The sequence below is a fragment of the Anabrus simplex genome, chromosome 2 (assembly GCF_040414725.1).
Source record: "Anabrus simplex isolate iqAnaSimp1 chromosome 2, ASM4041472v1, whole genome shotgun sequence".
NCBI lineage: Eukaryota > Metazoa > Arthropoda > Insecta > Orthoptera > Tettigoniidae > Anabrus > Anabrus simplex.
Genome location: NC_090266.1, coordinates 10,616,347 through 10,630,569, shown reverse-complemented (window position 1 = coordinate 10,630,569; position 14,223 = coordinate 10,616,347). Strand labels below are relative to the sequence as shown.

Genomic DNA, 14,223 nt, shown 5'->3' with positions numbered 1-14,223 from the left:
AATTTAAGTAACTATTTAGTGAAAAGCTAAGGTAAATGCTGAATAGAAATTTAAAAGTACAAGCAAATTTTACCCTAAATACTATAAAAGTAGACACCGTACTGTCCAATCCCTGCCCCAATTCTCTACAGGATCATAGCCAGATGCCTTACCTGATGTCAAACTCAACAGAGAATTTAGACAGCAATTATTTACTTCCCAAACTTAGTCCCGTATCTGTGTCAGTGCATACTTCACTTTCATTTATTCCATCTCACCTCTCTTGGTCTTTTCTGACCGTGATGGCATTAGAGCATTCGAGGCCAAGGGAGTCTTTCATTTTCATGCCCTTCATGGCCCTTTTTACCGATACCTTCATTTTTCAAAATATCATATCCCTTCCATTTTTCTCCCTGATTAGTGTTATATAAATGATTGTTGGTTAATTGCACTTCCTTTTGAATAACCCCCACGACCATCACCACCACCAACAGTGCCGGTGTGACGTAAAACAAATACAGGAATAATAATAATAATAATAATAATAATAATAATAATAATAATAATAATAATAATAATAATAATAATAATAATTCAACTACTAAGCTATAGGTTTCTGGTGGACGCCGGAGTGGCAATATTTCGTCCTGAAAAGGTCAATCAACCAATCACTACTGATCTGCATTTAGGGCAGTCACCCTGGTGGCAGATTCCCTACCTGTTGTTTTCCTAGACTTTTCTTAATTGATTTCAAAGAAACTGGAAATTTATTGAAAATCTTCCTTGGTAAGTTACTACAATCCCTAACTCCCCTCCCTATAAATGAATATTTGCCCCAATTTGTCGTTTTGAATTCCAACTTTATCTTCATACTGTGATCTTTCCTATTATTAAAGACACCACTCAAACTTATCCGTCCACTAATGTCATTCCACACCATCTCTCCACAGACAGCTCATAACATACCTCTTGTAATACCAATATAGTTGGTCCATTATTGGAAATTATAAATTTTCCAGCTAACTAATTCCTGGTTGCCAGCGTTTCACCCCAGTGTGCTAAGTTGGGCTCATCATTTGGTAAATAGGTTCCCTGAAGGAATCAACATCTTTATGACATACCTCTTAGTCGAGCAGCTCGTCTCCTTTCTCCCAAGTCTTCCCAGCCCAGGTTCTTTAATTTACCATCGTAAGTCTCTTAAATGCCAAATAACAATGAGGAAAGAGAGCGAGAATGGTGCACTTGCTCCCCTTTATCTAGCTTGCTCACATTAAAGAGTATGAACACAAAATTGGTTTATTATAATAGTTATCTTGACTGCTGGCACTCCTATTTTCAAATCAATTTTCTTTTTTTCTTTCTTTTCTTTTTTTTTTAAATGTGGAAGACTTGCAAGAGTATATTTTCCCAAGGAAAAATATAACCACACAGAACTTGTCTTTGCCCTCTTCATAGCTTCTGTGATGTAATAAATATACGGTAACAACTCAATATCATACTGGTTAGTAAAATACTGATTAACACATGTGGTTACTGGTAGCGAATACGGTCATACGCTGCCCTTGTTAACCGAGTTCACCCAAGCTGTTCAAACTTCTGTGACTATAAAAATATGGGTTAACAACTCAATAAATGAAAATCCTCAGCCTCTTTCCGGTCATTCGACCGGGTCATGAATGGAATGAATGAAGCCCCCATCTAGCTGCCGAAACCTGTGGCATTCCTCTGGGGCAATGATTTATGTCTGACAGATGAAATGATATTGGAGGGTGGTGCTGGAATAAAAGATGACCGAATACCTGGAGAAAAACTTGTCCCACCTCCGCTTTGTCCAGCACAAATCTCACATGGAGTGACCAGGACTTGAACCAGGGAACCCAGCGTTGAGAGGCCGGTGCACTGCCACCTGAGCCACGAGGGATCTGTGTAAACAACTCAATACTGGTTAGTAAAACCTGCTTACTGCTAGCAACTACAGCTGTTAACCAAGTTCTCATGAGTATTGACGAGCTTCTGTTATTTCAGTAACTGGATATTTCCTGTAATTTTTACGTACTGTAACCGTTACAAGTACATCCTGGTTGAAAATACTTGTTGCGTTATTTATCAGCCACAGCTACTTCTGTCTGCATTGCAACACAGTACAGCAATCCCACCCTCGTACGATTTCCCAGCCTGGCACCATAAGTCCATTTGGTATTGACAATAATATTCGGTGCGTAAAAATGGTGATGCCAACAGTTCACAAAAGAATGTGGACTCTGCTTCTCCAAACACTGCCTAATACGCGATATTGTGGCATTCCTTAAAATGCTAAATACAAAAGAATTACGATTTCACTCAAACTCAGCAACAATGAAGCACATTGTAGACACATCGAAGTGAGTGAAAATGTGGAAAGCGACCCGTGCAAGTTGCTGAAGATGTGTTCTATCGTGACACACAGAAATTTTGAATTTAAATTACTGTATTTTTTTAAGTGTAGCGGTAGTTCTGAATTAAAAGTCTGAATGGGACTGACATTGTTCTTGGAATTTTGAATTATCCATATTTCGAATTAAACAATATAAATAACATGCAGAACAGTACCTCATGTTTCCGGGAATGAGAGTGACTTTGTATTAGGCGAGATTTTGAATTGACCGAATTCGGATGATGGAGGCTCAACTGTACACCTCTTAACACACCAAAGGTCATCACATCTCCTTCAATTTTCAAAAATCATCCCTGCTACACAATCTTGTTGTTGTGTAAGAAGGAAGCCAACTCAGTTAAATGTAACTTACGGCCGAAACACACTGTAACATACCTGTAGCATTGTTTCAAAATACTTATACATGCATAACCCCAGGATATCATTCCTATTCAGTTGAAAGAGAATAAGGAACTAGTGAGAGTAGCCCCTGCATGTTTCCTCACAAGGATATCAACGGTACATACCTCAAAACTAACAACTACAAATAAAAAGGATGAGATAATTGTACATTATACAATTTAATGTCTAATTCTATTTTGCTGAAAACAAAAGTGTCACACAGATGCCAGAACTTTACCTTCAGTTTCATGGGACTTAGTTCACTCTTCTGGTGATGAGGCTTCCACACATTCAGAATTCCTCTTTCCCCACCAGTTACGAGACATTCACTCTGAAATTAAAACACACAGCTGTAATACAGTGTTCTCAAAGTTCTCATCATATTGCACACGCAAGCCAGACAGTTTCCTGACAGCAACACTCACTGAGATCTTCAGTCCAGCCCAATAATCACAAGAAAAGGGAAGAGGAAACAAAAAAGATAATGATTTAAGATGGAGGAGAATTTAACTACTATATCATTAGTTTCTTATATTAACGAGAAAAATAAACCAACATGAAATTGCTTAATATGCCCACTGCAAAACATTTTTCATCATGGAGAACTAAGTTGACAGGTACTACTCTTCCTACGAAAAAAATATGTCCGCCAAGCACACTATCTCACAATTTTATTATTGTTGAAGCCATAACCTTCAATTTTGTGGGACACAAATAAATAAAAACCCTAGTGTTCATCACAACAAAAATGGTTACAATGTTGTAGATTTTATGTCCCACTAACTACTTGTATATTTCTCGGAGACGCCAAGGTGCCAGAATTTTTCCCCCACGGGGGCGAAACGCTGGCAACCAGGAATGAGTTAGCTGGAAAATTTATAATGTCCAATAACGGACCATTTATACTGGTATTATAACTTTTAAATGTCAGGTCAAGATTTCAAATTTTATGCCTAGAGTTTTCTTCAGTTATAATGTCAGAGTTTCATATTTTCTTTTGAATTTTTGCAGTAAATCTCACTCGTTAAAATCAGCATTTAAAGAATGTATTTTATTAACAAATATAATAGTTTCATTTCTATAGTAGCTCAGATAACCTCAAATTTCAATGGGGAAACCGAACGCCAATCTCCTTTTCCCAGAACCTGTATGTTATGCTGTCAAAGTAAGCTTATATATTCAAGACTCTCATTCTATTATCGTTACATTGATTTGTAGCTTGCGCCCAACAATTGTATGTGTAAGTAATCAGGTGAGTACTAAGTGTGAGTACATAGTCCGATGATTGACTATTTTATTTCATGAACATTTTAATGTGCGTTTGATTTTAATTATTAATTAATACTGATCTGCATTTAGGGCAGTCGGCCAGGTGGCAGACACCCTATCTGTTGTTTTCCTAGCCTTTTCTTAAATGATTTCAATAAGATTGGAAATTTATTGAACATCTCCCTTGTTAAGTTATTCCAATCCCTATCTCCCCTTTCTGCCCCAATTTGTCCTCTTGAATTCCAACTTTATCTTCATATTGTGATCTTTCCTACTTTTAAAGACACCACTCAAACTTATTCGTCCACTAATGTCATTCCACGCCATCCCTCTGCTGACAGCTTGGAATATACCACTTATATTAAATAACACTAGTATGTTTTAATTGTTCACCCACCTATTCAATACAATACAATCTTAAAAATTATTACTTTGTCCTTATCAAAACAGGGCTTCTGATAAGTTCACCTGCATACACCCCCAGCATCAGTGGGTAGGGTCCAACACATCCCAATCTGATGAGTCTAGTGTCAGACCTAAGATGAAACGCTGGTTGATAGAGCAAACCCCTGAAAAGCCTTACATCTGATCTGCTTTTTGACATGCTCTATTGGTGGAAGAAATATCTAATTCCCTCCATGGGAACTTAGAATTTCCATTCAGAATTATGTCTTATGGCGACGATGGGATGACAAAGGCCTAGGAATGGGAAGGAAGCGGTCGTGGCCTTAATTAAGGTACAGTCCCAGCATTTGCCTGGTGTGAAAATGGGGAAACCACGGAAAACCATCTTCAGGGCTGCCGACAGTGGGGTTCGAAGCCACTATCTCCCTTGTAAGATGGATTAGAGATTGTGAAAGAAATATTACAATATGAAATGAAGAATACTATTAATAATATTTGTGTGAATATTTGAGTCTAAAAACATGACAATTATTTGAGGATTATGACATAGGTGGTTGACTCTTGATATTAAAAGATATTGCAATAAAGATATTATCAAGCACTGCACTGGTTAAAACCTGATAAGAGACGTGAATATCATATACTTGTCTTAATACACAAACTCCTGCATAGTAACTCCCCCCCCAGTATATTTGATCTAAACTTCACTTCCTCTCTTCCTTCCATAACCGTAACACTCGCTCGAGCTCCACTTTAGCTATTCCTCTTCACCACTCTTCTGTGTATAATAAATCTTTTATTGTAACCAGTTCCAGGCTTTGGAATTCCCTGCCAGTAGGTGTCAGGGGCATTGACTCTTTCCCTAAATTTAAAATATCTTGCCGAGACTTCCTGTTGAGAGTTACCGATTGAAGAGAGAGAGAGAGAGAGAGAGAGAGAGAGAGAGAGAGTGTGTGTGTGTGTGTGTGTGTGTGTGTGTGTGTGTGTGTGATTGGTAATTGTAAAATTAAAAATTGTTTCTGTTAGTTTTATATAATGTAAATGTAAGGGTAGTTGATAAGTGTGTACATTGTAAGTGTGTGTGCAAGTGTCTGTGTGAGATAGAAAAGAGGACTGAAGTAACGAGCTAATAAGCTGCATATTGTGTGGGTGTGTAACTTAAGCTTAATTTAGGAAATAGTATAAGTAGTGTAATTAGTAATAGGCAACCTTAATATTAGTTATTGTATTGTGGTTAAGTGTAAGAGAGGGCCGTGTGCCCTAACTTCGCCACATGAAAGAAGCCATAATTAATTAATTCATTGATTAATAAATAAATAAATAAATAAATAAATAAATAAATAAATAAATAAATAAATAAATAATAAAAATCAGAAAGCACATTCCATTTAATTGTCAAATGACGTGTTGTTAATAACTGGAGGAAAGTTGAGCATTGGCAATGGTCGTTGGTTCTTGAAGTTGGTAAGTATTGATTTTCTTTTACATGCTTATAAATTTTGAAGAACATTCATATGGTGTGGTTCTTTTTGAGATAATATTGGTTGGAATGCTAATGGCGTAGGCCATACTGAAGTTCGTGTAGACGTCATTACGCCATCTTCTTTGATGTAGTATGTATGGGAAGAGTTTGTGATAGTTGTGGCTCTTTATTGAGGTGAGCGTACTAGTTGTGGTAAAAGTAGTTGTCAATCATTGGGTGGCCAAGTGTGTGATGCGCCGAATAGGGGTCTAACCACCAAAATCTCAATTATGAGTTAATTGCAAGAAACACACTCTTGGACTGGAGTTACATCCCTTTTCCGCGCGCACGAGACAGAAGTTCTCCACCCTCTAGCACAGCAACAAGTTCTGAATTCTTCCACATGACTACGCCACTATGCAGGAACGTCCATATAGAGCCTTATTCCGATGAAACCTCACATTCAGAAAAAATGTCAGTTAGATCCCTTTTCGGCGCATCGCTTCAATTAAAGAGTTATTTTGAAAATTTAATGAAGGACCATAATTGGAATTAAGGGGAGCAACTGGCAGTCGCCGAGCTCTTACTTCGCGTGTTGTATTTGTGAAGTCTTCATGGAGAGGGTTGAGCTTGATAAGGCGTGGCTAAGGGCCAATTCGCTGTGTGTGATGGGGAGTTGCCGGCAGAAAGAGAGAAAGAGAAAGAGAGTGTGAGTGTGAGTGTGAGTGTGAGTGTGTGTGTGTGTGTGTGTGTTAGACTGGTGGGAGTGTTTACTGAGTTGGTGCTAACTATTTTATAAAAATTACTGTCTGTCTGTTAGGTCTTCAGCCCAGAGGCTGGTTGGATCCTTAAATAGCATCACCAAAGGTTATGCGGTTATAAGGAAACCCCAAAAACCAATGGCAGCACCAAAATGAGGCGTACTAGGCAAGATGAGGAGTGAGTTAGTTTGCCATTGCTTTCCTCACTGGGTCAGAAAGTACTATTGCAGCATGACTGACCCTATGAGCAGCAACTTTCATAACACTCAGATGCACTAGTCATGCTCTGAATGTCATTACTCAGCACTACCCATACCCCAGCAATTTCCATATTGTCACAGCCATGGATGTTGACTGGGACGTTGGTGGAAGCTACACTTTACTCTGGCCTGTGCCAAGAGATGGATGCAAAAGTACTGTATCCATCAAGAAATGACAGCAGGCAGATAAAAATTACTATTCTAAAGGAATGTTTTTTTGTAAGAGAATTGAAATCTGTTCATAAAGATGACTTTTGTAATCTATTATATCATTTATGTTTTTGTCTTTGTTAAATTGTTGATCTAGGAAGATGTATAAGTTTTCATATTCAGTCATGAGCTTACCTTTCTCAATTCTTTTTAAGATTTGTAAATCCCAATCTACTGTAGTAAATTTGTGACCTGTTTCCTTCATGTGGTTACTCATCGCAGAGAGCTTATTATGTTTTTGGGCGTTATAATGTTCTGCATTACTAGCTGAGAAACAGCAGCCAGTTTGGCCATCATAAGAAAAATTACATACTGAGCATCCGAGTCTATATATACCTGAGCTTGAATATTTATTATTAGTTGAACCGAGTTATGATTACAAAGTAAATTTCAATTTGTATTCTGCATTGAGTAAGTGATTGTTACCTCATGTTTTTTTAAAGGATTGGTAATTTGATGGATTTTTGGGTTGGTAAACGTGAACTTTGCGAATTTTGGTTTGTGGGGTTTTATTGGAGAAAGGTTTGTGGTTAGTTGTAGTCTAACTTTATTAATGATTTTGTTGATCATATCTGGATTGAACCCGTTGAATCTGGCTATTTCTTTTATGAAATCTAATTCATGTTTTAGATTATTCGGTGAAAGAGGGATTATTAATGCCTTGTATACTAAATTGTAATAAGTGGCTTGTTTATGGAAATTTGGGTGCAATGATTAATTTTTTATAATTATTGGAATAAACGAAGGATTGCGGTAAATTTGGAAATCGAATTTGTCTACAACTCGCTTGATTTTGATGTCTAGAAAATTGAACTGTTGTTTTCGTTTTCCTTTATGAACTTTATATTATCGTCTAAATTATTTAGAAACGTTAGGATGTTATCACTATTGTTAAGTTGTTTATCGATAATTGCTAATGTGTCGTCGACATAACGGAGCCATAAACTGAGTCCATTAAAGTTTTTTATTATTTTGTTATATTCTAGATCGTCCGCTAAAATGCCAGAGAGTGAGTCTCCCATAGCTAAGCCTTCTTGTTTATATATTTTGTTGTTGAAAGTAAAGTAATTATTGTGTAAAACAAAACTTGGTAACTTTATGAATTTGTCTATTTCAATTTTGGAGAGTTTTTTTTTTTTTAATAGTTTCATTGATGCAACGCTAAACCCTCCATCAAGCATCATTTTTCTAATAAACTGTACAGTCCCTGGCCAAATTAATATGACCACCTAAGGAAACCTAGGAAAATAAACTTTAAATTGCCTTTATGCATTTCATTCATGTTTTATTTATCTTAATTGTGTGAAATGTGACAGAATAACACAACTAATCACAAAACTCAGATTTGAACCCTCATTTAAATGTCAATACTAGTTTTTGTCAGTCCTCCTTTTGCTGCAATAACGGACTGCACTCTGTGAGGTATGCTGTCTATTCATCGTAAGCTCATGTACTTCAATTGCTGGTTGTGGTTCCAGTGGAATATGATCCGTTCAAGTAAATGCATCCTCGTAGTGTCATTGTCTTTTGCCACTTCCCTCTTTAACAGTTCCCATACATTCTCAATTGGGTTGAGGTCGGGAGAATTACCTGGCCAATCCAACACAGAAACTTCCTTTTCCTTCAAGAATTTTTGACAGTCTTTGCCGTATGGCAGGGCTCACCATCTTGCATAAATATTTTCTTTTCATCTCCATTGAACCAATCCCGGAGTTGTGGATGAAGTCGAGTTTGAAGAACATTGATGAACTGTTGCTTCATCGTACCTTCAAGGATGTACAGCCTACCCAAACCTCTGCCACTAATCACTGACCATATCATCACCGAAATTGGATGTTTGATGGTCTTTATCACACAATCTTCATTGAATTTTTCCGATGGCCTTCTCTTAATAAACTGAGCCTTTTTCATTAAAATCTGGAAAGTGCTTTAGTCACTAAAGCATACCTGAAACACAAAAGCACTTTATAAAATTTTTAAAACTACGGATAATTTTCAAATCAAAATGAAGAATTCGAAAACATACTGATCTCCAGTCTTCTACAGTGAAGTGTTTGTGCGCCTTAGCTCATTCCAACCGTTGCCTCATCATCCTTGGATTAAGTCTTGACTTGCGAGCAGATCTGCAGCTTTTGTAGCCAAAGTCTGCCAGTCTCCGCCGAACTGTTCTGGTAGACACTGGAATTCCTGCATCGTTTAATTTCCTTCTTATGTTGCTGTTCGTTGCTACTCTATCTTCTATTGTTATTTTTATCAACATTCGTTCACCGCGAGGTGGCAGCACCTTTTTTCTGCCTCATTTGCCCTTAAGATTCGATGCCAGAGTGTTCTTTTCATGTAACCTACGACCGATATTAGCCACTGAAGTTTTTGAAACTCCAACTTTTTTGCTATTTCAGACTGTGAAAGATTAGTTTCAGTCAAAAGACCTTGAATCATTCCCCTTCTGGTTGGTGACAGGTATTTTTCTAACCCCATTTCTGAAAACATAACGATTTGAGGTTAGAATTGGAAACTTTTGTTAATATTTTCCCAAAGGAGCCTAAACTTATCGTGAACAGGGGTGAAATTTATGTACATGCAAGCAGAAATGAAAATAATTGATTAGGTTTAACTCACCATTAGAATTTTACCTTTGAAAAGCAACAAGAGCGACATAAGTATAAATTGGCACCAACATGTAAACAGTGTGACCAACATACGATATTTTTCACAACTCTCCCACTTAAATATTTCCTTGATATATAAATGCACTTACAGTCTTCCAAAAAAACACTTTCCAGTGTCGAAAATAGTTAAATGAATCCATAAAGAGAGAAAATATGAGGTGGTCATATTAATTTGGCCAGTGACTGTATCTCACAAGTACTGTACTGTAAAAGCGATCGGTAGTGAACTTGCATAAGGGACCATCTTAGCATCGAATTCGGGTGGTATTGTTTAGAGAATCTGGGAAATTATGAAGCGGAGAGTGGCCACAATATTTGTAAGGAGATACAGAGCATTTCGACAGCTCTACTTGAAAACGGAACGAGTTTAGTCACATGTTCGCACTTATAAAATGTCCACATTATGTCCACGGTTAGATGTTTATATTTTTAATTTTTTCCGATTGTTTTGCCGAACAGGTTTTCAGCACTTTTCTCAGGGCACTGTATAGTAACTGGGCTTTCAGGCAGGAATCGAAACTGCTCCTTCTTAACAAAAATCTTGCACAAACCTATTATTTTAGTATTATCATACACGATTATGTTATCAAGACCAGAACAGATGTTGCACCTTACATACAAACAGCCATGGGAGTTCTTGGGATTGCCTGTTACTGTTTTTCTTTTTAATTTTTTTTATACCATCATCACGAAGGCAGATAAAGGAAACACCACTGTAATAATGAACCAAACAGAATACATATCCAAAACTAAAGATTTTTTCGCAGACAGCACTTTTACAATAATTAACAAAGATCCAACACAAGCCATTCAACGGCAGTTAAAACAGACACTTAAAAATACATCCTTTCTCTTAACCGACAGTGAAAAAAGTAAACTAATCCATATGAACCCAGGACTTCCCACCGTCAAAGCACAACCTAAAATACATAAGACTAATGTCCCAATACGCCCTATTGTAAACTATAGACCTAGTCCTTTGTATAGAGCAGCACAATTCACCCAACAATTCCTTAAAAAACACTACACCTTTCAGTCCAAGAAATCTATAAAGAATACACTTCAACTTATTAAAAAACTAGATGACTTTACACTTCAACCACATCACTCTTTACACTCGTTTGACGTCACTAATATGTACACTAGTATCAAACCAGAAAAACTCCTTCATATTATCCCTCAAAATCTACACAACCATAGCCAACTTAGTCAACTTGAGATAGCTGACTTTATGTCTATCTTGAAGCTTTTAATCAATAACAACTACTTTACATTCGATAAAATAATATACAAGCAGGACGGCCTACCCATGGGTTCACCAGCTTCCGGCATTTCAGCAGAAATATACCTAGATTTTTTTAGAACATACAAAAATAGACAATAACGCCACATTTAACAACATACATCTCTGGTCCAGGTACATCGATGATGTATTTATTATTATGGACCAACGTACTACAGACGCAGCTACCACCCTAACACAGCTTAACACTATAGACACAGACATTAAATTCACACTAGAATCCGAAGTCAACAATACCATCAATTTTCTAGATCTCACTCACTAGGCTCCCATTTTACTTTAAATATAAAATTTATAGAAAACCCATACATACTGCTACGACAATACAACAGGACTCTACTCATCCCCCTAATCATAAACGGGCTACCTACAATAGCCTAGTACACCGAGCATTCAATATTCCTACGTCGAAATCAGACCTTAATAAAGAATTAAACACTATACGCAATATCGCATTTCATAATGGCTACAATAAGAATTTTATAGAAAATATAATCAGCAAATTCAGACATCGTCCAAAATCAAACCTAATTAAACAAACTACTAAATCAAAAACTTTTTCAACTTTTACTTATAACTGCAATATCTATACTGTCCCCGTTAAAATTGGCGATATTATGAATATTGTCAACAAGTGGAAAGTGAAAATTTTATTGTCTGCTTGGAACCGCAGCATATCATTTGGGGAGTAGTGGCGAGCTAAGAACGAGTTTTTTCCGTCATTCAGAGGGGTGATACACCGGCAGGACTGTGCCAAGGTCAGAGCAAGCCACGTGACTACCGCACGCGCGCAACTCAGTCTGTTTCTGGAATAGTCTGCGCCAATTAAATGAGACCATCAGCCAATTACCGTTCTCGTTGAAGATCACACCTCCCAGGCTGATAATATAAAAAGGCCTTGTTTCGAGTAAATCGCTCTCTTGAAACTCTTACTCTGAAGTTCTGAAGCTCATACTCTGAATATCCTTCGTCGTGTTGTGCTGCACCACGGTATCGGACCACGTGGAGAAGTCATTTCAGTTCAAGTCGACGCCGTTCTGCTAGAATTTAGAGAAACCATTAGTGTATTCCTATGGAATAAAAACGCTTTAAACACCAAGTTAAGTGTGACTGTGTAGACGAGCTAACTATATTCGACGTGCGCTTGTGGAATATACTTAATTTTGTCATCTCAGTTACAGCTTGTGACCGGCGTTCTACCGAAGTCGTCTTGGAAGTTGAACACCTCAAGATGGATAATTCCGCAACCACCGACATCATAATTTCATCGAGGGACACCTGCTACGGAGCCTCCATGGAGCTGTAAAAATGTGAGGCGTGTCTGGTAATTGGAAGGAGACTGACCGGAGGAAAATGCTGAAATAATTGACTGTCGACGGGAATCGAACTCCATCAAAACTTGAGTACCTTTTTAATTTAATTTATCTGTCTTACCTTTTGTACAACTAGAGGTCTTTCTTCTTTAAGTCGTAGATCTATTAGTTTGTTGTAGTTAGAAATATTTCATTTTTCCACTTCTTAAGGTGTCGTGGTAGACTAGGCACGTGTGAATGAAATTTTTGAATCTATTAGAGTAGACATGTAGGTTGTCTTTGAATGATTTCCCATGCTTAGGAGCTTTATACTTAATAATCACTGACCACGCGATAAATCTACTTTCCTTGTAATGTTGGAAGTTACTGGACTGAAATTTCCGTGTACATTTTGAGTGAATAGGGTCGAACCTAGTGTCTTTTAAGATCACTTGTTGTATTTATGATGAAGTCATCTAATTTTACGATATTCCACGAGAATCAGTAGATGTAATAATCACTTAAATAGTAATAATATTGACTAAAGATCGGGTAAAGCAGAATTAAACGCTCGTGAGCCATAAAATTACTGTAGAGTCCTTATATGTGAGATTGAATGTGCTCTGTTCATGAAGAGTCTGGAATATGACCAATCCTGAGGGATACTTGTTGTATAATTGTGCAATTGATGATTTAATGGTGATATTTGACTTATTCTTGTGTATTGGGAACGCAAGATAGATTATAATTATTGGAGCATGTGTTGCGAGTGTATTTCACAAGTAGGGAATAAAAATAATACGATTAAGGCTCACGCTCGCGATAGTTTCAACCTGTAGCCCAAACGATGGTAGTGCTTATGGATTTTACTAGAATCTTCCATTAAAATTTTATGAGTTAGATGAACTTACGTTGATATGTGAAATGTGTTTCTACCAAGTGATACCCATGACTTCGATCACTAGCCACTATAAATGAAGGATAATTTCAGTACACAGATTATTTTTGCTAGATATTACGCGACCTGACCAACTCTAAAAATCATGAATAAACTTGCCAAAACAGGATTTGATGTAAATAATGTACATAAAAGACGTGTTTCCTAGTGTGAATGTGTGTATGCAAGTATGTATATTTTTCTTGTATCATGTCGGTCCCATTTAATTTGATCTGGTCGTGCACCTGCTGCGACGCAGATTACACTCATCGTTGTGTGTTGCCTTAAGAAGTAATTTTCATGCCCTTAAGGGAAAGTTTGGTTAACTTAAGTCGAGGAAGACTAGGAAAGGATTTATTTTCTTCATTATCGAGATTTAAAAGGAAAGATCATCTCGTTATTTTATGAAGGCACTCGATTTGTAAATACAATTTATTTAACTAGCTCACACGTTGGTAATGTAAATTTCTGACTCATTTATAGTTGAACTTCGAAATATTTTAAGATTAATTTGAATAGAAATGAAATACAAAGATCAGAAGTGTAGTTCGTTAGCCGCATGATTACTTGGAGTTATGGTGAAACCAAGTCATTAATAATTAATTGAAAATAATTATTCTGAAATGCTAATGACGATCATTAGGTAAATAATGCAGTGGAAATTTAATGAGAACACGATCGTGTGACAATGAAACATAGGTTAATTAAATGATGAGAAATTAATAATAATAATAATAATAATAATAATAATAATAATAATAATAATAATCAGAATAATAATTAATTAATTTTGAAAATTTTGAAATCAATTTTCATTTTCTACTAAAGTTCATGTTGGTGTCATTGACTAATGTTAAATGT

At 36.7% G+C, this 14,223-nt stretch overlaps 1 protein-coding gene across 5 annotated transcripts in view; it reads right to left on the bottom strand.

Annotated features, from left to right (window-relative positions):
• LOC136863898 (WD repeat-containing protein 89) overlaps positions 1-14,223 on the bottom strand; it is a 429,002-nt gene that overhangs the window by 115,700 nt on the left and 299,079 nt on the right. For all 5 annotated transcript variants that reach the window (XM_067140308.2, XM_067140306.2, XM_067140305.2 and 2 more), the window contains one exon: positions 3,033-3,125. In XM_067140308.2, the coding sequence (XP_066996409.2) occupies positions 3,033-3,125 (93 nt within the window). The remainder of the gene's footprint in view (positions 1-3,032; positions 3,126-14,223) is intronic.